At 37.8% G+C, this 25,545-nt stretch overlaps 3 protein-coding genes across 3 annotated transcripts; all 3 read left to right on the forward strand.

Moving 5' to 3' along the window:
• Positions 1-6,569: 6,569 nt before the first annotated feature.
• Positions 6,570-17,592, forward strand: kpna6 (karyopherin alpha 6 (importin alpha 7)). The gene is made up of 14 exons (XM_020932545.2): positions 6,570-6,700; positions 8,044-8,177; positions 8,300-8,392; positions 8,468-8,567; positions 9,090-9,184; positions 9,264-9,395; positions 9,477-9,565; positions 10,108-10,207; positions 10,299-10,462; positions 12,473-12,551; positions 12,790-12,915; positions 13,012-13,139; positions 13,477-13,661; positions 13,759-17,592. Exons 1-14 carry the CDS (start codon positions 6,697-6,699, stop codon positions 13,944-13,946), a joined length of 1,617 nt encoding a protein of 538 aa, XP_020788204.2. The 5' UTR covers positions 6,570-6,696; the 3' UTR covers positions 13,947-17,592.
• A 387-nt stretch (positions 17,593-17,979) lies between these two features.
• On the forward strand, positions 17,980-22,830 carry txlna (taxilin alpha). Its single transcript, XM_055157466.1, has 11 exons — positions 17,980-18,095; positions 18,703-18,883; positions 19,105-19,350; positions 19,423-19,514; positions 20,012-20,182; positions 20,493-20,687; positions 20,762-20,881; positions 20,968-21,042; positions 21,127-21,219; positions 21,303-21,398; positions 21,637-22,830. Exons 2-11 carry the CDS (start codon positions 18,703-18,705, stop codon positions 21,934-21,936), a joined length of 1,569 nt encoding a protein of 522 aa, XP_055013441.1. The 5' UTR covers positions 17,980-18,095; the 3' UTR covers positions 21,937-22,830.
• Positions 22,831-22,873: 43 nt separating this feature from the next.
• On the forward strand, positions 22,874-25,485 carry eif3i (eukaryotic translation initiation factor 3, subunit I). Its single transcript, XM_020932686.2, has 11 exons — positions 22,874-23,019; positions 23,286-23,378; positions 23,454-23,541; positions 23,636-23,701; positions 23,792-23,941; positions 24,122-24,249; positions 24,322-24,432; positions 24,509-24,598; positions 24,675-24,748; positions 24,830-24,922; positions 25,071-25,485. Exons 1-11 carry the CDS (start codon positions 22,891-22,893, stop codon positions 25,150-25,152), a joined length of 1,104 nt encoding a protein of 367 aa, XP_020788345.2. The 5' UTR covers positions 22,874-22,890; the 3' UTR covers positions 25,153-25,485.
• Positions 25,486-25,545: the final 60 nt, after the last annotated feature.

Consider the following 25,545-nt stretch of genomic DNA (forward strand, 5'->3'; position numbering starts at 1 on the left):
TTCAATAACTTACATTTATTTAGTTACTAACAATAGTTACTACTTGCCTAACCTTTGCCTATTTTAACTGTTTAACTTGATCATGTTGAAAATCTAGTGCGTGCCATCAGCCCCTCAGATCCCACCAACAAGTACACACAAAACTCATGCATACTAGGCAGAGAGGAGTGCCTTGCCTAAAGAAACAACAACAGTTTATACTATAGAACCACAGCTGCCTCACTGTGGTACCAGCGGTCTTCCAACATCCAACTCTGCTTTTCCTCCAAGATCCTCACAAGGGAGGCAGATCCCCATGAGTGTACACATTTTAGACCCCATTATGTGATAAACACCCGCCCACATTGTACAGTAAATAGGCTATTCTGAGTGTAATTCAATTGTAATTAGCTGCCATAGTTGCTTTTGTTCTATTCAAACTATTATGCAGCGTGTATGGAAGCATCCAATTAACATCATCTGTGGATTAAATTTTTCATTAAATTACTAACGATGCAACATGGAAAAGGTCAACAAAGGTCGGTTGCAGTTGGCTAAATAAAAAGACAACATATCTGCAAAAAACAGGGTGCTAATTTTCTACTATGATTACAGCATTTTCCTCTCAATTGTCTGAAGCGTCAATTATAATCCACTAGCAAAACAAATCAAGTGGAGCCTAGAGCAACATGGAGTACACCCAGCTAAGTGACACGTTGTCAGGAATAATTTAGCCCTTGAATTTTGAAGTTAACTTAAAAGCCATTTACCCTGCCTCGACTGGACCAAATTGTTTTTCGGGAGCATCCATTCCGTGGATCGCACACATTTGAAAACAACAATTAATATAGCAGAAAAGATGGTGGAGGGTAAAAAGAGTTTGTTGGTTTAATTTCGTGTTTTGTCACATGCTATTACGGAGCAGAGAGCAGGGGATATGGGATTGACTGGAGAGTGGGGTTTTTCGGTTAATTAGATAGATTTAGTGGTTGAAGGTGGTTGCGAGATGATCAGAGCGCTCTCGGGGTCAGTGTTGATGTTATTTACGGAGCTGCGTGTGTGTGTGTGTATGTGAGTGTGTGTCATTTCTTCACAGTTCCAATCACACAGAGATTTATGGCTACTACAAAGAGCGGACAAAAACCTCTACCAAGCCACTTAGGTCCTCCAAAGTCATCACCTGCTTGGCCACTACTGTCCTCCTCCAATATATTGCGTGAGAGGTAATGGAATTGGTTTCATTATGGTTTTCAGAACAATGGGGAAATAGGGCCGTTGCCATAGCGATTAACAATTAGAAATAAAATACTCTATCTTTTTAATGGGGGAAAAGTTCTCAAACTGTTTCCTGTAACAAGAAGCTGAAACCCATTGCATTCATATTTCTTGAACCATCCACAATAAGGATAAGTTGTACTCTTGACCATATACACATAAAACAAGACATGGAGGTCATGGGCTGCGATGATTCTTCGAGGATATGTCAAATGCAGTACAATTTCCTTACATAAAAGTATGTTAATAATATACATTTACGTGATTGGTTTTAATCTCAGTGCTCCAAAAACAACTATCCACCCATCATGATGTGCAGACAGGCTCCTATTTCTATTTCCCTATGACACTTCCCTCTTTCCCAGGGCTCTTTTTGATTTGAGGTCATTTTTGAATTATGAGGAGCATTGACTCTACTCCAAGCTCCCCCAAGAGGCAGCTCCAAGATGTGGCCCTTTGGTATCCTGTAAAAGAGGTGATCTTAAGTGCTGCCAGGACATACTACAAACAATTTTCAATTACAGTAATAGAGAGGCATTAAGACTTAGACTTAGACAAACTTTATTGATCTACAAGGGAAATTATTTCTTATTATTTAATTTAATTATTTATTATTAAGGAACACCCAGTTAAATTATTCAACATAAAATATGAGAGCTAAAGGGCAAGCATAAATAGACATAACTGTGATCAAGGATATGAAGAGTTATATTCTTGTGCTCATTATAAAGATTACAATCCTGCATGGCCCTGACCTTACTGGGGCGAAATAAAAGCACTTTGTTTTGATAGTGCTTATTGAGTCTTTTCTATTGGGCAGAAATTGGCTCCAGCTCCAGAGGAAGTCCTCTCCAGCCACATGTTCATCAATTACTCTGGGCTCCCAATAATTGTATTGATCTCATTCTCTACCTTTTTGCTGCCACACACAGCCTGACCACCAGTGTCCAGCCTGCGGGATCCCGATAGGCTACAGTCTAGACTAATGATGCACACTATAGGGAAATAACACAAAAAATAACTTTGTCCAAATTTCAACTGTAACAGACACAATAATAATGTAAAAGGAAAAGCAATGACAGATGACAAGTGCCCTTTAAAGCTACTATCCATTATTTGATTTTTGTACCTCGCTGCCAAAGCACATAATATTACATTGCACGCCCATTCACTCACTTGCCTGACCAGCCAATCCCTTCTACATTCTGTTCAAAAAGAAAGGACATGAACCGGACCCTAAAACCTGAAAAACTCCACACTTGAAACAATCCAGCCACCCCTAATTTGTAGTACGTATCCCTCAAATGTGGAAGACATCTCCTCTCCAAAATCCTCATAACATTCAGAACAAAATATATAACTTCTTTTACCTGAGATAATAGGTTGTTTCTTTGATTGTTGATTCTGTAAAAATCTGTGTTGTTTCTCAGTCCTTAATGTTTTTTTTTTTGTTTTTTTTGTTTTGTTTTTTTACATGTAAGCAGTTTTATTTGTTTTGACACAAACAGAGCATGCATCTCTCTGATTGGTTAATCTGCTTGTCAATCACATTCTATGAAATCAGGGAGATAAGATACGGCTCCCGATCCATTCTTCTTTGTAAAGTTTTGTCAAAGTGTGTGAATCTGGCTGGTCAGGTAATTCAGTAATATGGCTGGATGCAGCAAGAAGGGTGCCCAGTGTAAAACCAATTGAAAACCAGAATTCTGATCTTTGCAAACTATTTGCAGTATTGAACCATGACCATGAAACAACCGTCTGGGATAGTCCAGTTGCTTACATATAATTCTCACCAAATACTGTCTTCTTTCTTTCTTATGGTTCTCATGTTAAAATTACTTGTATTAGCAATATCATTCAGCCATTTCTTTCCCACAAATAGCTACATTTACAACACATTTTAATGGTGCTTAGTGTTTCCCTGAACTACTCTGGTACAGAGGCCCTTTAATTCTATGTTTAACTACAAAACAAAACATTAGTAGAAAACATTAGGGATGTTTCTAGTTTAATTCAATTTCCAGTTGTCAAACATATCTCCATTCTGATTTGTCTGTTCACATTTGGCTGGCTTAAACTGCCCCATAATTCAATTACATCTGATATGATAATAGAGCTAGACTAGTTGAAATGAGAGATATCTTCATGCTGCCTGGGAAAGCCAACTGCAGGAAGGCTGTTTGCTTTGTGTGGTAATCATAAAGATAGCGCCATAGGGAAGAGGAAAGAGATAGCCATTTGAATGGAGATACATGTTGGTATTTTATAGTGCTAAAATATCATTCAGTACAGGCTATTACTTACTTTTGTGTTGCGGTGTTTTCTTTTTGTTTTTTTTAACACAGCTGTGTTCTGACAGCAGGTGGTGAAACAGACAATGGTTGTTTTCAAATGGATCATTGGGTTTGGCTATTTTTTGTGCATGAGAGAATTATGAAATATGAAACATTTTACAGTTTTTGAATAAAGTTATGTTTCTAGGACCTATTGTTTCTAGGTCTTTTGCAAATTTATTTTTTTAAGTTATACCCATTAGTAGTGGCTCTTTAGTGACATCTGGTGGTAAAGGTGCATTGTTTAAAAAAAAAAAAAAAAATATATATATATATATATATATATATATATATATATATATATATATATATATATATATATATATATATATATATATATATATCTTTCAATTTTTTTTATCTATACTTATATTTAATAACTAATAGCAACATTTTCTTTTTGTTTAACCTGCAGCACCTTGATTTTGCATGTAGTATTTATTAAGCCTCAAATGTACTCAAATGTAAGAATAAAGTTTACTGAAAGGTGCATTTTGTAACTTTTCTGGTGAAGGGTCTGTCACCTGTTTGTTTCTATGTGACATTGCTTTGTCTGAAATGTTCCACAGTATGACATTATGCAGCTCTACCTTATATTTATTCAATTATAGGTGATTTTATAGCTCAAAAATACCTTAAAAAATAATAACAATTAAAAAAAATCAGGTGAGCGGGTTTGCCTCTCCACAGATCTGAGGTGTGATTTGGTCTCCTTGAAGATAGGTTTAATGACATACTGTGAAACATTCCAAACAAAGCAATGCAAAAAAGAAAAAAAGAAAGAAAGAAGAATATCGAGAGAATAACTTGCAAGAGTAACTGGATGTCCGGATGTAGTAGGCTACCCTATTTGCATTATATTTTATATTTGAGGTTAATGTAATCGGAAGGACAAAATGTTCAATAATAAATACTGTTTGATATTAAAATAACACAATAATATTGAAATATGGTCAACGTAAAGTGTTTGCCTCAGTGGGAAAATGCAAACAAAACTTGTGTCTGGTACTGGTACACTGTAAAATATGTAATGTAAAAGTTGAAGTGAAATAGTGTCATATGATAAGTAGGCCTACAATTTTATGAAGAAAAAACATTCAGTAAATATAACTGTACTACTAGCAGTAAGGTTGAATTGAAGTAAAATTGTATTTGCTCATTGTCATTACCATTCTGTATGATAATGGTGATACCTGGTGTCTTGTAGAGTGGAGTCACAAATGAATGTTCAGCCTCATATACCACTTCTAACCCTTAATTTAAAGTAACCACTTTGGATTGATAACACTATAAAGCCTAACCCCAAGTAACAACTACTTATTGAAGGTACAGTTTATCTCTGTGTGTTATTAAATAAGCTTGTTTGATTAATAATTACACTTACAGAGTACATCCTGTTTGCTCTAGCAATTTGAAATTCCACATTCTCACACTATATTTTCTCCAGCCAAGAAATCGTAATGATTGGAGCTAAAATATTTTCCACAAGTTGACATGACCCCACAAGCCTTCTAATGGTAGAAAAGGAGACAGCCTGACGGTACTGGATGGCCGTGTAAGTATCATTTGATCTGTACAATATTGCCCCCTAGAGTTCAAGTGGTGCATCTGTACACTTTGGATCCCTTGAGGCGACGTGTCAGAGGACAATGCTGCAATGCAATATAGTAGTGTAATTTACCACCGGGCCTTCCCAGCAAATTGACCACGGATGCACCCCACTGTATTACTCTGTCACTTTCAATTTGAGCAAGGCACTTGGGTGTTCAAACACACAGTTCTATAGGCCTACCTAAAGGGCCATGTAGTCAAACAGTCATGTCACTGTAAATAGACACCTGTGTATTAAAATGCATAGGATTCTTGGCCTCTTGGCATTATTTTCTGATCTTTCTCATCACAAACATATCTGAAGTTGTGTTTTTTTTTTGTTTTTGTTTTTTTTTTTTTTTTGTTTGTTTGTTTGTTTGTTTTTTTCATTCACACATGTTTAACACACAAATAATGCATCTTTGGGCCAACTTCTTCTCTTAAACGGAAAACATTTTGTTCCACATTGTGATGCCCTGTGCTACAGGAAATGCTCCACTGCTGTTTTTAAAAGTATATACCTTCACAGCGATCTCTTGGATAATATCAGCAATGGAATTTCCTGTCTTTACTGAACAAATGTTAAAAGGTAGATGTTAACTTGTAAACTACAGCTTCATTACATCACAAGATAGAACAGAGCATTTTCAGGTTTAGAGATGTAGACAATAAGGATTAACCTACTCAAACATGTGTGAATGAAACAACTCCAGGTATATTTTTGATGAGGTAACAACATTCTAACTAAAAGGGCACAAGAGTCAGTTTTGCACAATATAGGACCATTAACAGCAATAGGACGACTACACAAATGGTATTCTGTTAGTGATTATTTAGCCTTTTATTTTTTCAAGAGGGATAAATGTCATAATTAGGTCTATTACTGCACAGTTCAATTGTATTTTGTCAGCACTGTATCGCATTTGCAATACTGATAATTCCACATTTTCAGTAAGCTATTGATGAATTACAGATTGCTCTACTGTCACAATTGCAGAAGACACATAAAGGGAAATCCAAAGCCGAATTCCTATGTATAATTTGATGTTATTTAAGTTAAAGAGAAGTAGAATAGTACTAGTAGGCTATTAGCACTCTGAGCCTACTACTTCTATTCCTCTTACTCAAATTAACATTACTCCTGCTGGTCTGAGGGCTACTTTTGGCCCCCAGACTGTAGTGTGGACACCCTGGTTATATATCTATAGATTGTTGTGATGGGAAGTATGTGTCTAACCCAGTCTTGTAATAAAAAAAAAAAAAACATTATAATCCTGCAAACGCACAAATATTACAGATCATGAACATGAACATACAGTCTGGTCATGAATCAGAGTTTAAATATGTGCTATCCTCGAGCGCCCCCTTGAGTCCGGCAAGTCATAAGTCACATGTTGACGTTTCCGGCAGGAGCAGACATATTGCTTACAAGAGCAATTTCTGGAAAGCTACACTAGAGAGCGGATTTATAAGTCCTATATTTGTTCCTCTTAGAAACTCTTCAGTCACACAGAAGACCATGGGTAAGATGTCCTCTGAGTGCGTTTCAAAAGATCAGTGAATGACATCGGTGTGTTGTGGCGTCGTTAGAGGGATAATGATTACGAAATCTGGGCTGTCAGTGTTTAGCTAACGCATGCTGCTAACTTAGCTATAAAGCTAAGTTGCTTATATACGCCTTTAAGCACATTTTATTACCCACATAGGCTAAGTTTACATTGGGATAAATGTGTATGGCACCTGAGTATATAGGAAAAATATGTAAAGTTGTATGTAGCCATTCGATCTGTGATGTTAAAGCCATTTGAAGAAAACAATTTGTTAGCATGCTCAGCCTAAATATATTTAGGATTACTCAGTCAGCTGTAACCAAAATGATTCTCTGACCCCAGAGCTTAGGACTGATATGTGACCTCCTAATTTTAGCTTCTCTGTGGTTATTGCAGAATTGTCTTTAAATGTACTATCCAACGTTATGTCTCTTATTCAGATGTCTGTGTTGTAGAAATAATAATTTCTTATGAGTACACATCCTGACCATAAATGAATCTATGCCATATTATTACAATAGTGTTTGCAGTGCAGTATTTTTATGAAAATTATTTCAAGTTATGCACCACCTTGTCCTCAAGCCACGCTATCTTATGTAAGGTGGAATTTCTAATTTAAGTGAACAGTTTTGTACTGTGGGGTGACTTAAGACTCTTTAAAACATGAAATACCCCAACAATACAATTAGACAATACATTAGACAATACATACCTCACAATTATTGAGGCCATTATATTCAGTAATCCCTTAGTCATTATGTTGTTAATCGGTCGTTGAAGTCTTTTTTTTTCTATTTGTTGACAAATTATTCCATAGGATTATATAATTTGTATGAGGGAGTGAGTTAGCTGGAGTTTTGGGAGTGAGTGGATATTGTCTTAACTCCATGTTAAGAAGAGTATTTCTGTAGTATGTAACTTACCTGTGCATTTAAATCTAAAGTTGCCTTATACATTCATAATTTGGTGGCCCTTATTTTAATATTTTAACAGGAAAGCTTAATTTTGCTGAAATCTCCAATGTTTTCCTTCTTCAAATCAGAGTGGCACTCCATGTGGTCAGTATTGTGTTGCTCCAGTGCTATGATTGCACAAAATGTAAGGCATCAGATTATGCCCACACAGCACCTGTAGGTCCAGTGACTCAAAACTATACATGTGTATGGGTGCTTGATGATGACACTTGTGTTGCTTAAAAAGTGTTTACGTTTTGTCTTCATAGTTTCAGTACTCATATTAGAAGTGCTGAATTTCAGGAAATACTGGGTTTGGTCTGATTTGTATTCATCAGCATTGTTTTTTTTATCATCCCATAGAGCCGTCAGCCAGTCCGGCCAAGGATAACTGCAGGATGAACCGCTACAAAAACAAAGCACTGAACCCCGAGGAGATGAGGCGCAGGAGAGAGGAGGAGGGCATCCAGCTTAGGAAACAGAAACGGGAACAACAGGTTTGGCCACAGTTATGTAAACACACAAATAATACAAATGCGGACTGGGTGATATGGGGATATGATACGATGTGATATGATGTTTATTATTATTATTATTAATAATAATAATATCATCATAGCTTTTCAAAAGGCGAAATGTTGATATTGTCAATGAAGATGAAGCCATGTTTGAAAGTCCACTGGTGGATGCCTACCTCACCTCCCCAGTAACAGTGAGTAGTGAATACATTCCACACTGAGGATGCGTCGAGATGCTTGCTCTTGAATGATCACATATTTCTTTTCAGGAAGGAGTTATAACAAAAGAGATGGTAGAGATGCTTTTCTCTGAGGACCCAGAGCTTCAACTTGCCACAACACAAAAGTTTAGGAAACTTCTGTCCAAAGGTATTCACTTAACCTCCCTCACAAACTGTGTCTTAAAGGGCCCACCATTTTTTTATTTATGTCATAATGTTTCAGCAAAAATAATTTTCAGCAAAAACATACCTGGTGTTGTGTTTTGTTTCATTCACACATTTGTAACACAGAACTCCTACATGTCTAGACTGTTCTTCTCTCAAACAGAAAACACTCTGTTCCACCTTGTGATATCATATGGCAATATAGGAAGTGTTCCATACACCTTCACTAGAATGATTTGGATAATTTCAGTCCTCTACTGAACAAAACATAAAAGGTAGCTCTTAACTTCAAAACACCACTTCACGGGTTCTCAAGGTGGAACAGATCATTTTGAGCTTTGGAGATGAAGACAAGCTACTAATCCAGGATTGCTCAAACATGTGTGAATGAAACATAACTCTGGTTATGTTTTTGATAAAGTTTTGATGAGGTAACGGCATTCTAATATGGTTTAAAGCTCAATTTTGTCTAATATAGGACCTGTGTCTGCATTTCACATTTCAGAGCCTAATCCCCCTATTGATGAAGTTATAAATACACCTGGCGTTGTGGAGAGATTTGTGGAATTTCTAAAGAAGGGTGACAACAGCACTCTACAGGTACAGCTAGAAAACAGTTGTATTTTAATAAATTTTAAATGATGAATTAAGAATGATTTGTTTACAATATATCTTTCAGTTTGAAGCTGCGTGGGCTCTCACAAACATTGCATCGGGCACTTCAATGCAGACAAAGACCGTGATTGAGGCCGGTGCAGTGCCAGTCTTTAAAGAGCTCCTTAACTCAGACTTTGAAGACGTCCAAGAGCAGGTAAAACCCGATTCCTACTTTGAAATGCCCCTTTAATGCAAAGTTATGTTGATCTTTTTTTTGTTGTTGTTTTGTTTGTAGGCTGTATGGGCCTTGGGTAACATTGCAGGAGACAGTGCAGTATGCAGAGACTATGTGCTGAACTGCCAAATCCTTCCACCTTTATTATTGTATGTATATGTTTTTATTAACATGGTTTTGGAAAAGAGTTGTGATTAGATTTACAAGTCATGTTTTAAAATCTAGATTCAGTTCAAAGTGCACACTTTTGACTTTTGACTTACACTCTTAGAAAACATATTATCCTATTATTTTTTACCAACTTTAAAAGGTTTTTAACTATGTTAGAATTGCTTCGCTTCACATTTACCTATTCAGTTTTTTATTTGAAGTGATTCATGCATGTTTGAGTAACCTTAACTCTCCTGAAGTCATTATGCCATTGCTATGAAAATTCCCTACCCACCATACATGCCCACTGCTCTTTATTTACTCTAATTTATGATTATTATTTCAAATACACATAGGAATCATTCAGCAGTGTTGTATAGCCATTTTGGCACAAGTGAAGAAATACCATACACTGCTGTACCTTCCCATAAGTGGGGTCAGCATGGTCTGGCACCTATGTAGAAGACAAAAGCATAATAAGCATAATCTCTTATATTAAAATCAGTTGTGCTGATTGCTTTTTATTTGTATTTGTTTCCAGGCTTTTGACCAAATCCACTAGATTGACCATGACTAGAAATGCAGTTTGGGCTTTATCCAATCTCTGTAGGGGAAAGAACCCTCCACCAGCTTTTGAAAAGGTCTTAACACACAAAGACATTTACATGTTACATGTTTTACAAATTGAACCGCGCTAACCTCACTCCGCTGTGTACTCTATTCTCCCCCCAGGTTTCCCCCTGTCTGCCTGTGCTCTCCAGGCTTTTATTCAGCAGTGACCCGGACCTACTGGCCGATGCCTGCTGGGCCCTATCTTACCTCTCAGACGGCCCCAATGACAAGATCCAGGCTGTGATCGACTCCGGGGTCTGTAGGAGACTCGTGGAACTGCTCATGTAAGGCACACTCAGAAATTATGATCATATTTAGGATAATAGTTGGCCTAATTCTGTTCCGTATGTTGCATTCATGTGAGAACAACATCAGAACATTCAGGAATTACTGCAGTTTTAAAATGGATGGAGGGAAGGTCAAAATTATATGGTGGAATTTGCTATTTAACTATATCAAATTACAGATTTTTGACCTGCTTTATCAGGTAAGGTACACTATTTAGTCTCTGTAGGGATATTTGTCCTCTACATTTGACCCATCCTTCAGTGCTGATGAGGCAACATGTCAAGAGCAGGTTATGGTCAATATATGATCTACATGAACACAAACTGATACCCAGTTCAGCTACATCTTGTCTGTTGAAATAATTTCCTTGGATTAATTAACACTGTTAACATTAAACAACCCAATCTTACATTTATTAAATTAATGGTGGTTTTATACCTCAATACCTAGAAAAAAAAAACAATCATTCTGTCTGTGCGTGGGGTTGCCTCTCCACAGATGTGACTTGTAACCTGCTTTGTTCTCAGTGAAGACAGAAAGGATTAATACCATACTGTGAAACATTCCAGAAGAAGCAATAACATCTCCATGGAAAAAAGTATTTGACGGGCTTTTCACCAGAAAGGTTACACAATGCACCTTAAAGCTATCATAATAGCTTCAGGAAAAGTTGCTATCCCTAACTGCTTGTTGCTAATTGACAGGACTTACCATATTTTCTGGGCTATTAGGCGCTCTGGATTATAAGACGCACTGTCATTAAATGGTCTGTTTTCACACTTTATTCACAAATAAACCGCATCAGACTTTAAACGAAACACAGCAGTTAGATGGGTCAGTCGGACTTTGTTTGGTGCGTTAACAGTGACTCTGAGCTTTGTTCAGTTGTGGTGCATAGGGAGGGTGCTGTCTGGGACCGGATTGGAGGCGTGTTCGCAGTGACTTAGTTGTACAGTTGTGCCTCAGAGTGGCACATTGCATGCGCTTTTTCGGTCCGTTCCTTGTCCTCGTCCGCGTGGAGTGATGAGTGTGGCTGCGGGTGTGTTTTGCTGCGGTCGCTCTCTGCTCCGTGCGTGTTTGCGTGCGCTGCGGGTGGTGCGGCTTTATAGTTTATTAAAGTCATGCTGGGACACCAGAGTGCATTCATGTATAGGGCGCTCTGGATTGCAGGGTGCACAATTGTTTTTTGATGGGGTTGAAGGCTTAAGAATGTGTCTAATAGCCCGGAAAATACGGTAATAGTCAAAAACTGTGAATTTCCCATAGTGTTATATAGGCCTAACCTTGCTCATGCCTGATTAATAAGTGTTCACTGTGAATTGAGTTCTACACATTATCGATCTGTAATGGCTCTTGCTGAAAGTGTTTAAAAAAGCAGGAAAAGGAGGGTCTTGCAGCAGAATTTCTGAAATTTGTTGTACCTGGCTCAAACAAAGAAAGAAAGAAAGAAAGAAAAATAAGAATGCTTCGAGCAAACCCATCAATTTCTTTTTAGCCAATCACAGCAAACCTGTCAAAATAATGTATCCAACTTGCGCCAGTTAAAACCAAAACAAGTGTCATGTTGGGGAGGGAAGATGTTGATAAATGAATGCCATTTTGCAGTACAAATTTGTGCATTAAGGGCGTTATAAGCCACCATCAATGTCCGCCAGTGCCGACATGTTTGTTTTGGTCTGTGTAGGCCAAGTGCTTGGGGGTGTCATCATGTTACCTGAAACTCCTCCCCTGCACATAAAAGCCCTGTGACTGGGTTGACTACTGGCGAGGGTCGAATTTAAACCATACAGCGGGAGCACCTCAAGATGGATTCTCATGACTCTGTGAACTCACAAATATCATGAGAATCCATCTTGCTGTGCAAAATTAATATAGGCACCCTATCTGAAATTATGACATCAGATTCTATTATGTGAAACCTACCTCTTCTGAAGAGCTGAGGAGATAGCTTGTCAAGACAAAATCTGGATGCAACCACAATTTAAAAACTGCCATGTCTTCTCTAGGCACACTGACTATAAGGTGGCATCCCCTGCTTTGAGAGCTGTGGGCAACATTGTCACAGGAGATGACATTCAGACACAGGTATAGTTATATTTCATTACAACAAAAAGAACTAAACGTAATAAATGTTCTGTTCAATGCAGTATATATTGCAAGGAAAATATGTGTAAATTTTCTATCCTATTTTCTATATTTTTTCAGTTTTCCCAAGTCGTCCTTGCATTATTATGATGTGTTTTCTTTAAGAATGATAAATCTGGCTTGTGGTGACTTGAAAATTACAAATCTAAACAAACCAGAGCTACTTTCTTGTCCGTAGGTTGTGTTGAACTGCTCTGCCCTCCCCTGCCTCCTGCACCTCCTCAGCAGTGCCAAGGAATCCATCCGAAAAGAGGCCTGCTGGACCATTTCAAACATCACCGCTGGAAACCGGGCTCAGATACAAGTGAGCATCTCCCTGCACAGCAACACTACTATACAATATACGTGCATACTGTCTGAGGTTTTGACCTTTTTTTTTTTTTTTTCGGCAACCTTGCAGAAAGTAATAGATGCCAACATTTTCCCAGTGCTAATTGACATTCTACAGAAAGCAGAGTTCAGAACCAGGAAAGAGGCTGCCTGGGCTATCACCAATGCAACTTCGGGGGGTACACCAGAACAAATAAGGTCTGTTAACTGTTACGCTTAATGATTTTGATTACTTAAATGCAATGATTAATTGGAATTATTAATGTCAATGTACAATACATGTAATTGTTTGACTTGGTGACACACAGGAAAAAGTCTACTAATAAAATCATTAATTCCAGCCTACTAAAGGCTTTTCCATCCCCCACTGTATTTGGGATTTATGTTACGTTAGATTGATTTTGAGGTTTTGCATGGAGAGTTAAATAATTTTTGGTGAAGATGAAAAAATAGCTAGTGTATGCTGTCAAAACTGATATTTTGTGTCAAGGACTGTGGACTCTTTCTAAGCGGACTTTGCATACTTCTCCTATAGATACTTGGTGAACCTGGGCTGCATAAAGCCTCTGTGTGACCTGCTCACTGTCATGGATTCCAAGATTGTGCAGGTGGCTTTGAATGGACTGGAGAACATCCTGAGGCTGGGTGAACAAGAGGCCAAGCAGGACAACAATGGCACTGGAGTCAACCCTTACTGCGCTCACATTGAAGAAGCTTATGGTACTGATTCATCAGACTCACTGCAATGTCATCTTTATTTAGTCTACAGTGGATTTACTTCTGGTATAAACTGGTCATGTGCTTCTTTTGTTTTCAGGTCTAGACAAGATTGAGTTTCTTCAAAGCCATGACAACCAGGAGATCTACCAGAAGGCGTTTGAGTTGATCGAGCACTACTTCGGAGGAGAGGATGTGGACAGTAATCTGGCTCCACAAGTGGACCAGGCCAATCAGCAGTACCTGTTTCCCCAACAGGAGGCTCCCATGGAGGGCTTCCAGCTATAGGTTCCTAACCTCTTCAAAACCACCCCTCAAACCCCTTCTATATCCCCAACCCCCGACTCAAGGCTCCCAGTCCCTGTTACCTGTAGCGCCAGAGTCTTACTGGAGAATTCCTCTAATGTTGATTTCCTACCCCTAAATCCCCCACACCCCTGCTCTCTTCAGCCAACGGACTGTCACTTAACAGGGCAGACTAGTGTGGTACCTAGGACTAACCTGTTGCTTTAAATCAAGCCCTGGCTTTAGCGCACATACAGTACCTTCTGCCATGTGATGGCTTCTATTCCTTCTGTGGTGGTAATGATTAGCTCTTGATCTACACTTTCTTATTTCTTTTATTAATTGGACATTCCATTTAGAGAAATGCTGAGGCATCTTCCTAAAGGGATGCTGTGGGAATTATTCCCAGTTTTCTTTGTCAATCTGACATCATGCAATTGAAAGAATTGTATACCCTTATCCCCATTTTTGCTTTAGATTTATTTAACCCCAACCCTAATTTATCTTTTTAAGTGTTTTTTTCTCCTTGATTTCTGTTGATGAAATATGGTACTTGGAGACTCTTTTAGTCTTGGTGCCATGCTCAACATATCTACAAATGGAACTAGTCCACAAAAAGAGGGAAGAGGCTGCTATATGAATGAGAGTAAAGTCAGATCTTTTCCTTGTGATAAATACATCTATGGTGGGGGGTAAAAACAAAATGGTAAAAAGGGCTGAAATTATATATTTGATATAGGTTCGGGTTTTGATGACAAAAAAAAATCTTGTGGGTGGTATAGCTAGAGATCCAATGTTCGTCGTGTGCCGTGTAATTAATAATGATTTGAATTATGAAGTGATCTAACCTATGAAATAATGGCATAGCTGTGGGGATAGAACATAGGGCAGTAAAGGCTTATGTTTAGGGAAAAATATGCAGAGGCAAAAATGTTATTTGTTAAAAGATGACATTTTTAGCATTTGCTTTTCAATCTTTTTTTCTTAAGCTTGCCGCAAGTCGCCGCTCTATCCCCCAGTAGTCGCAGTAGGTGTTTTGCATGGTGTTCTAATGCCCTGCCTACTGTCACACAATATCCCTGGTCAAACGCACTGTAGGCCGAATGACAGAGAGGTCGCAGGAAGTGACGAGAAATGCTACTAATCACGTTTGGACTGAACAGTAAATTTAGCGTTTATTGTTAAGCAGTGATTGTGAAGTAACATTGGTGATGTATTGTATAGTGGTAGAGCTGATATGTAATCCATAACATGTATCACTATATTCAGTGCTTGGGAATGAAGCCGTAAAGATTTGCATGGGTCTATTGTGGTGTAGAATATGTATAGTCAATTTTGAAACTGACTAGAAAAAGTATCCTCCTTCTTTATTCGTGTACAGCTGGAAAATTTGGCCAGGGATATGCATCAAACTAGTGACAAGCCTAACTGCAGCTGAAATTCAAGTAGAGACTTGGATTTTCTATAATAATTCTATATAATTGCACACAGATCATGCACACTTACATACAACACCAGCCTACACTGTATACGCACGACACCTCACACAGATTAGTGGACAGCAGACAGCTATGAGTTTCCGGATGACAGGTAAAGAGTTCTGTTTAGTTTAAAGAAGCTGAAAGGGCGTTTGGTGTGCGCTTTTTTTTTTTTTTTTTTTTTTTTTTAATGAAGAATTTTTGTTTTATCCTTTTTGAAAAAGATGTAAATTAGACTGTCTCTGAAAACTCCTGGTTGACTGTTGGACACGTGACGTATGATTTGGTCGAAGTCTTGTGGCGCCTGATGATTCAGAGGTTAGTATAGCATCTTACGGAGCTGTCCCTGGATCAGTGTTGGGCTTTGTGGAAGGAGCTGAGCTGTGATTGTGTGATGTTTGACTGACGGGCACTGTGTGAGGAAGAGCTGTGACTCCGACTGTCCCCATCTGAGCATAGGAGCTCCTGTTCTGTGGATTTCACCACTAAATTATTGCATTACATGCAATTGAAGCTATTGTGTTGAGAACTGAGTTTGAGTATAAGCAAGAGCTTTCAAGCACATACTTGTAAAGGATCTGTATTCATATTTCTAAATGATATCCACTGAGCTGAGCTCTTCTGGCTGGCATAAAAGGTCAAACAATGTAATAGTCAATAATAATTTGTCTCTACATAAGGTTTCTGTAGAGTCTTCGATCATGACCACCTCTGTGTGGACACCACTATTGCCAGAAGAGATGCTAAAATCTTAGTTTCTAGTGAAAATGCACGCCTATTCACTAAAGTGCCAATCCGACCAACAAAGACTGGAGGTTCTTGTGTATCTGTCTTTAGATTCTTTTCTTTTGATCTTTATTTACTTGAATGTGCACACATTTTGTGCAAAATATTGCTGCTCTATTTTCTTCTATAAAGTTACATTATTTGCCACTGTTTTATTGTAAGTGGCACATTTTACTGTGGGCACCTATAAAAGGAGTACAAGACATAAGAAATATTGGCTAAAAATAGTCCCCTCATTTTCGTAATGGCTTTCACTGTGTTCAGCTAAGCTGTAGTCATATCTGATTATTTGACTCTTCTCTTATCTCATGCAGGTACTTGCCTTGTTTTCAGAGGTGGTTTACCAAAGTTGATCACCTTAAATGCTGATCGTAAAATACTTGATTTCCCATATGAGTAGTACACAAGTAATCTGCATGTGCTGACCCAGTTGGTTCAACTGTGATTTTGAATCAGGTCATTTGAAGTGGCTTCTTTTGATTAGAAGCCGTAATGGATCAGTCATTTTCTTAGCACATTTATTTTTGTGAATCTTACAAAGTCTTGCAATAACTACAACTCTAAATCTGACTCAAACCCTCCATGAACTGCTGTCACGGGTGACACTCCTTACACTGGGTGCAGCTAGCAGAAATTACTTGACATTTTCTAATATAATCTGGGATTCAGAAATTGTGCAGTGATTTACATTAAAAGTATTTAAGTTAAATTATATGTATGTTCTGATACATTGACAGGGATTCAAATGCAATTCTGATCACTTCTGAGAAGTGGAAAAGCCTCACTAGAACATGGTTTCACAGGAAAGTTCAAGTAAAAGCCTTTTTTCCTGATCCAGTTATCCTGGACTATTTTTGTGCATCATTTTCTTTAGACTAAGTTTGTCCTAGTCTCTGCATGATCAGGAACATTTAAGGTATTGAAAAGGCAATTCAAATATCTCCAATCTGTCTTCCGTCCTAGAAGCTGTTTGTCTTTACTGAAACCTACAGTCATACTTGGCTCTGTCAAGTAATGTCTACACTACAAATGTTTACAATCCCACATGTTTGTAAAAAATACTTTTCATATGCCATTACTGACTATTGTCCTAATGTAAATTCTCCTCTGGTCCTTGCATTTCTTTTACATGTATTTATTTTCTCTTTTTCTGTTTTTGACTTTTGCTTTGCTCAAAAATGACCTATTATACTGTGACTTGACTGGACCGACGGTATGAATGAGTGACGAGAAACAAATACACTTCCACTGAACATGACACACAAACATGAACATGGAAAAGTACATTCTGCTACAATATGAAAACTGTAAAAAAAAAAAAAAAAGTATATTGAAATTGTCCAGTGCAAATACTGTACAAATAAAGTTATGTTGCAAATTTAAAATGCTTTGTGTGGATTTGTTTTTAATATTGCAAACTTTTATCTGAGTAAATCAGTTTTCAATAAAACAAAACTTACATATATATATTATATATATATATATATATATATATATATATATATATATATATATATATATATATATATATATATATATATATATATATATATATATATATATATATAATACTATATTTATAATATATATATATACATATATATATATATATATACTATATATATATATATATATATACTATATATATATATATATATATACTATATATATATATATTTTAAATGTCAAAGTTGAAAAAAAAAAAAAAGTTAAAAGATAATACATGTTAAGTATGTTGCCTAAAGTCCAGTAGATGGCGCCTATCCTCAGCATTACAGTGCAGGACTCCGGAGAGAGGAAGAATCAAGTTATTTCCGGAAGTGTTTTTCTCACGCTGTCGAAAACCCTGCTGCTGTCGTACTAAGCTCTATTTCCATTGATTTTAACGGTAAAGACTTTATTTTAATCTAGAAATTGTGTATATGTGTATATGTGAATAGCTTTGTTCATATGTATTCGTAGTTATGACGAAACACATATAAACATTGTGGCTGATTTAGCTAAAACAGCACTGGCTTACGTTAGCCTGTGTAGCTAAGGTAAATCCACTAACAATATATGATCGATACATAGTTTTATATAATATATGAGGTTTTAGTGTGTGTGTGTGTTTAATCAGATCACGCTAATCGTTTAGCTGAGATTTTTATTGGTTAAGTGATTTAATTCTTTGTGGCTATAAGGGTCTTTCATATACTTTAGAGCATCCCAGATTAGAGACAGAACTAACACTTTATTGCATTACCTTTCCCTTAATGGCTACTTAGACCCCTGTTATTTTTGTCTAACAGTAACATGCAAACTGTAGTGAAAGACCACACATAATGATTTTTTATGTTTGATGGTTGACTTTTTTGGCCAAATGATATCTTATCTTGCTCACCAAACTCGAAATGGCACAGAATGTACAATGTAGTACTGTATCTGATAAAAACACTATGCGGAAAGGCATAACATTAACATATTTTTAACGTGTTTTCAATCCCCTCCCCTAGATGAAGAAGCAGGACACAGAGGAGGCGCTGGCTACACAGGAAACTGAGGACTCTCCAGTGTCAGCAGCAGAGATTGAGACACCTGTAAAAGACAGTGTGGACAGCACCAGCCCCAAAGAATCTGAAGCACCAACCCCACAGACAGACAGCCCTCCACAGGCCGAGGATGCTCCTGCAGAAGGTAACTACAGACAAGTCAAACTGATGCTTACTGCCATATATTTTATTTTTTTATCTGTATTATACAGAATTAACTCTTGTGAGCTTAGGCCATGTTATGAAAGCAAAGTGCTAAAATGCCATTAAGGTGCTTTACAGCTACACTTTGTTAGTGTTAAAAAAGCCTGTCAATTAGTGTTAGATATCAGACTTCCATTTTTTAACTTGTGTTTGTAACTCTAGTGTCAAATGCAGCCTTGTCCCAGTGTGACATGGCGGAGGAGCTTAGTCGGCAGCTGGAGGACATCCTCAGCACGTACTGCAGAGAGAGTGTTTCTGACGACAGCGCAGTGGCCAATGGACAGTCACACAGCCCTGAATTCAACGGGCTCAGCAATGACAAGGACGACAAGCAAGGTGGTAAAGTCAACCGGGAAGGGGACAAAGAGCAGAAGAAGTCCCAGGATAAGAAGAAAGTCAAGGGCCTGGGTAAGAGACTACTACTTCTGCTATGCCATGGTTTTTATTCATCTGTAAAGCATCTTTATTTCATTATTCAAGGCAAAGAAATCACACTTTTAATGCAGACCTTAAACACACTGAGTACACCCGAGGAGAAGCTTGCAGGACTCTGTAAGAAGTATGCTGAACTAGTAAGTTGTGTTTTTTTATTATCAGAGGGTTATAAGATTGAAATGCTCTATTAAGAGCTGTAACATCTGGTCATTTGCTCTAAAATCTTATACTACTGAAACACCTGATTATAGTGAGAGCCATTTTAGGTTAAAGGAAATTGGTTTTAGTTCTATTATTTGGCTGCCTAAGGTGACATAATTCTTCTTTCTGATTGGAGAAATGTCTTGAGAACTAAAAGACAAATGTACATCATGTGCATTGTGAATAAATCACCTTAAAAATTGCCATTTGTAAAGCCAAGATTAATTTAGAACGTGTTTACTTTATATCTTGAGGTAATCGTGGGTCACGTCACTTTTGTGAAATATTAAAAAAAAAATCCCACATATACCAACCACCTTTTAATTATAGGTGATTCATTTATACAATTTCTAGCAAATTTGTATTTATTTTTTTCTAAACTGTATTCAGACCCTAATGCATATGTGCATATGTGTAAATGTGTGTCCCCCAGTTGGAGGAGCATCGTAACACGGAGAAACAAATGAAGGTGCTGCAGAAGAAGCAGACTCAGCTGGTGCAGGAAAAGGACAACCTGAGGAACGAGCACAGCAAGGCTATCTTAGCCCGCAGTAAACTGGAGAGTCTGTGCCGAGAACTGCAGAGGCACAACCGCACTCTTAAGGTACATGTGTTTTGTGTAGCAAGGATTTGAAATGGCTGCAAATTATCAAGGTAGACTACTGATCAAAAGATTGGACCAACATTTAAATGTATTTTTATTTTTTATTTCCATGATTATTTGCATTGTAAATTCTGACTGAAGGCATCAAAGTCACATGAATATACCAAACAAAAAATAACAAAAAATTACTAAATAATTATTTAGATGAAATTGCCCACAGCCCTGCAAATTGAAACACTTTTTAGAGATTTTGGGAATACAGTAGATCCAAGTGTCAGTTTTTAAATGCTTGGTTGTGCTGTGTTTGCAGGAGGAGGGCATAAAGAGAACACGTTTGGAAGAGGAGAAAAGGAAAGAAGTGACATCGCACTTCCAGGTGACTCTGTACGATATCCAGGCCCAGATGGAACAGCACGATGAACGCAACGCCAGCTTGCGACAGGAGAACAGTGAACTGGCAGAGAAGCTCAAGAAACTCTATGAGCAGTACAAACTAAGAGAGGAGGTATGTGGGATTACTTAAGAATAAATCAGACCAGTCACAATGTAAAATACTTACAAACTGTTATCTTTCCCTAGCACATAGACAAGGTGGTGAAGCACAAGGACCTTCAACAGCAGCTGGTGGATGCCAAACTTCACCAGGCTCAGCAGCTCCTCACAGAATCAGAGGAAAGACACGAAAGAGAGAAAGAGTTTGTAAGGACAGAAATACAAAACATGAATGAATAGCAACATTTGAAATAGGGCATATTTTAACATTGTAACTGACTTTACTTCTCTAGCTATTGAAAGAAGCAATGGAGTCTCAAAGAATGTGTGAACTTATGAAGCAACAAGAAGTGCATCTCAAACAACAGGTTTGCAGTATATTTACTTATAAATTATTGAAATGATTTGTTATGTTATTATTTTACAAACTATTTATATTATTTCTTCTGTAGCTGTCACTGTACACTGAGAAATTTGAGGAGTTTCAAACAACATTGTCCAAAAGCAATGAGGTTTTTACCACTTTTAAACAGGAGATGGAGAAGGTGAAATGTTTTTTGCCATGTGTATACTAAAAACTATATCAGGGAAGATCTGTTGCTAAATATGTTGCTTTGATATTGTATAGATGACTAAAAAGATCAAGAAGCTGGAGAAGGAGACCGCCATGTATAGGTCCAGATGGGAGAGCAGCAATAAGGCACTACTAGAAATGGCTGAGGAGGTAATATTTTTGTTTACAATTCACAGGTCATTTTTACTACATTTTTATAATTTGATCAAAGTAGAATTTAATCTTGATTTTGCATGAAATAAGAAGAGGCTAAGGTAAGAACAGTAAACTTAATTGTCCCAAAGGAAAATTAATAATGGACAATATAATTGTCTTCACAGATTCATGCAAAATAATAATGTTGTCTTTCCACTGTCAATAAAATCATTTTTGTTTTAAACCCCTTCAGAAATCAGTCAGAGATCGTGACTTCGAGGCACTTCAGGGCAAAGTGCAGAGACTGGAGAAGTTAAGAAAGGCCCTGAAAGTTGAGCGCAACGAGCTTAACAAGAAGGTCCAAACTTTGAGTGGAGAGCCGTGCGGAGACCCAGAGGCCGATTCCCCCTCCCCTCCACCCACAGACTGTCTGCTCGAGTCAGGCCTGGAAGACCCTGGCTCCTGCTCACACTCTTGCCACTGTGAACACCCCTCCAGCACAGACGCCCCGCTGCCAGACACAAGCACTGAACCACTTACTACACAAGAATAAGAACAAGCGCTCTCACATACCATTTAATAAGCCCACCAGCCTGCAATGTGCACTCCTAAATAGTGTATAGTGAGGCAGAGGCATGCCTAAATACATACTGTTCAGTACATGTTTTCTCTCTGCTGTTAAATAAGTTGCCTCTGAAATGTTTTCTAATTGTTTTGTCAGTACGCTAAGAATATCTTTATGTGATACTGATGTTTAGGTAACTTGAAATTCTCCAGCACAATTTCTTTTTTATTATTTTATATACATATAGACATTGCTTCCTTTAAATATTGTATGGCTTATTGTGCATTGTTTAATTTGCACATTTGTTATCTTCAAACCAAATTATCAAATATGGTTCCTGACATTCCTGGTATTTTTACACAATGCTTAATGCTATGTGTAGACCACTCAGAAGATTGTCTCCCACACTTAATACTTACTAAGTTGTAATTTCACTGCAAAAGAATGTTACCAGATCTCTATGCAAAAAATGCCTTTTGATTTTATTTGGCAGTACTCTAAACAGACAAGCACTTAACTTGTGAATGTATATTCATATCTTGCATGGATGTTCTGTATCATCACATATCCCACCACAAATTGAGCTTCTCTTGGAATTTAATGGTCATTTGAATGTGTGATTAAGATGTACCGTAGAATGGCTTATTTCCATAACAATTACTAGAACACCAATTTTTTTGTCTTTAATGAGCAGATCGTGTCCATTATGACCACCTGGGCCATGAATGGAAAAAACAAAACTCTCTTTCCTCCATACTCAGTAGGATTGTGGAAGTTTGCTGGTCGTGAAAAGGAACCAAAGATGTGTCCTCTTTTTGATATCAGTTTTACTTTTATCTGACTATCTGTATATTTTGTTGATAAATAAAGAAGTCAACTGTGTGGCGTGTCTAATGACAAATAACTGTTACCGGCCGCTTGAGGGCGTGTTTGCTGTTCTGCATGCCGGAAGTCTGCACTTTCCTTTTCCGCTCTAACCCGGCGCCTGAAACACGAGTGTGCATCTTTTCTCGTATTACGGGGGATTTTTACGTTTTACTGAGCCTATTGGTGGAATTTAACAGAAGAATGGTTGGTATTCTCTGTTCGGAAAGACAATCGTGTGTTTTAACCAGCCAGACTCTAGGACAGAAGAACCAAACTCTGATATGGCTAAACCCATAAGCTAATTTAGCTGAAGATAATAAAGTGCACTGTAAAGATGTTAGGACAGGTTTAATTGACACCATTAATTAAGCTGTATGAGCACAATTGGCAGCCTGAATAGTGACTAAATTCTTTAAAATACTTTATTTCTATACAACAGTAGACTATGAGCTAATTTCTATTGTCCACAGAAACCCATCCTGCTTCAGGGCCACGAGAGGTCCATCACTCAAATCAAGTACAACCGAGAAGGAGACCTCCTGTTCTCTGTAGCTAAAGATACAGTAAGTGTCACCCTCCCATGTGCACATGAAGGTGTGCGCATCATCTGTAACATGGTTGTGTAACTGTGTTTGTAGGTAGCTAATGTGTGGTACTCTGTCAATGGTGAACGGCTTGGGACATATAATGGACACACTGGAGCCGTGTGGTGTGTGGACTGCGACTGTATCCTTTCATACTGAAGTTCATTTATGCTCGCTGTGCATTGATGGTCACTTGTTATCTTCTCGGAAATGTTCCTTAACATGGCTTTTCAAAGGGGACACTAAAAGTGTGTTGACAGGATCAGCAGACAACAGCTGCAGACTGTGGGACTGTGAAACTGGTAGGTTCAATCATCATTTTCATCCAGCCACAACAAATCGGTTATTTTGTGTTTATGGGTAAGTTCACCTGCGTCCACCTGCGCTTTCAGGTAAACAGATGGCTTTGCTCCACACCAACTCTGCTGTCAGGACCTGTGGCTTTGACTTCAGCGGAAACATAATCATGTTCTCCACAGACAAGCAGATGGGTTACCAGTGCTTCCTCAATTTCTATGACCTGAGGGATCCCCAACAAATTGGTACATAAAGGACATTTATATATGCCTTTTGTTTAGAATTTTGACTTATTAAAACTGAATTCTGTATAGTTTATTTTCAGTGACTAAAGAAGTTTATTTTGTTGTATTTTCAATGACCAAAGAAGTTTCTTTATACGTTAAAGGTAGTTTGGTTTATGAAATCTATGTTGCTTTGTTTAGATGACAACCAGCCATACCTTAGCCTTCCCTGCAATGACACAAAAGTCACCAGTGCAGCATGGGGCCCGCTGGGAGAGTTTGTAATTGCCGGCCATGAGAATGGAGAGATCAACCAGTACAGTGCAAAAGTAAGATTCATAACAAAGATTAAAAAAGTGTAGCTTTATACATTATAACTAAACTTATTCTTTTGTGAACAGTCTGGGGAGGTCCTGAAGAAGGCTAAGGAACACAGCAGACAAATCAATGACCTGCAGCTTTCTGTCGACCTCACAATGTTCATCAGTGCCTCCAAAGACTGCACTGCAAAGGTGAGGTGCATCAGTGTGCTTATATTTGAACTTTACAAAATGAAAATTTTACATAAAATGAAATACTTGATTTCAGCTGTTTGACTCTATGTCACTGGATCACATAAAAACCTTCAAGACAGAGAGACCTGTCAACTCCGCTGCAATTTCCCCCATCATGGATCACGTAAGGCAGATTCTGTTCTGCATGTACTTGGATTTTCACAGATTTTACCTTCTCACTTATTTGTTTGCTAATGCAGGTGGTGATGGGTGGTGGTCAAGAAGCCATGGATGTCACAACAACATCTACTAGGATTGGAAAGTTCGAGGCCAGGTAATTTTCTAATAAAATGTTTAAGTTTGTAGCCAACACTTGCCCAGGTTGAGCGTGTACTGAGAATATTTTCTACTCTAGGTTTTTCCATGCAGCCTATGAAGAGGAGTTTGGCAGGGTGAAGGGTCATTTTGGTCCCATTAACTGTGTGGCATTCCATCCAGATGGAAAGAGGTAATTAAACTTTGCAATGCTCACTTAATCTATTGCTGTAACTACCTTATTATTTACAGTTTCATATTGCTACAAATTCATGTTGGGAATAAGTGGCAAATTAAAAAGTGATCAAGTGCTTATTTATTTGTCTGTCTTTTGTCAACAGTTACAGCAGTGGTGGAGAGGATGGTTATGTCAGAATTCATTACTTCGACCCACAGTACTTTGACTTTGAGCTGGAAGCGTAAAACCAGGCCAATCCCACACAACCTTACAGCTTCAGCTAATACTGGACTGAACTCTGAATAAGAAACATCCCCAGACAAGAATACATTTAAAGTCGACTTGTGGACATTTGGAGCAGTGGAGCTACTCTTATCTTGTGGTGGTTTGCATTAAATTTCACATTGAATTTTTTGTCCTTTGAGTCACCAGGATTAATTGATTTGACAGGATTTTAAACCCTCTATCCATTTCATATAATTTAATACTAAAACATGGAAAAAATGCTATTTTGTGATGTCATTCCACCTCTACACAACATAAATAATAATAAAAAGTATAATTGCTTATACAAATAATTGCTTTTCTGTCATTTGATAAAGGACCGGTAAATTTGAAGGGATATCCCGTTTTAAAAT

This window comes from Boleophthalmus pectinirostris, unplaced genomic scaffold (genome assembly GCF_026225935.1).
Source record: "Boleophthalmus pectinirostris isolate CB_2022bp ecotype Guang Dong unplaced genomic scaffold, ASM2622593v1 HiC_scaffold_21, whole genome shotgun sequence".
Lineage (NCBI taxonomy): Eukaryota > Metazoa > Chordata > Actinopteri > Gobiiformes > Gobiidae > Boleophthalmus > Boleophthalmus pectinirostris.

Coding starts and splice junctions, on each gene's coding strand:
- kpna6 (XM_020932545.2), top strand. Junction 8,178..8,299: donor AACAGAAACGGGAACAACAG/GTTTGGCCACAG, acceptor ATATCATCATAG/CTTTTCAAAAGGCGAAATGT. Junction 9,566..10,107: donor ATCCTTCCACCTTTATTATT/GTATGTATATGT, acceptor ATTTGTTTCCAG/GCTTTTGACCAAATCCACTA.
- txlna (XM_055157466.1), top strand. CDS start 18,703: ATGAAGAAGCAGGACACAGAGGAGGCGCTGGCTACACAGGAAACTGAG. Junction 18,884..19,104: donor CGAGGATGCTCCTGCAGAAG/GTAACTACAGAC, acceptor TTGTAACTCTAG/TGTCAAATGCAGCCTTGTCC. Junction 20,183..20,492: donor GGCACAACCGCACTCTTAAG/GTACATGTGTTT, acceptor CTGTGTTTGCAG/GAGGAGGGCATAAAGAGAAC.
- eif3i (XM_020932686.2), top strand. CDS start 22,891: ATGCCGGAAGTCTGCACTTTCCTTTTCCGCTCTAACCCGGCGCCTGAA. Junction 23,020..23,285: donor TGGAATTTAACAGAAGAATG/GTTGGTATTCTC, acceptor TATTGTCCACAG/AAACCCATCCTGCTTCAGGG. Junction 24,923..25,070: donor TTCCATCCAGATGGAAAGAG/GTAATTAAACTT, acceptor TTTTGTCAACAG/TTACAGCAGTGGTGGAGAGG.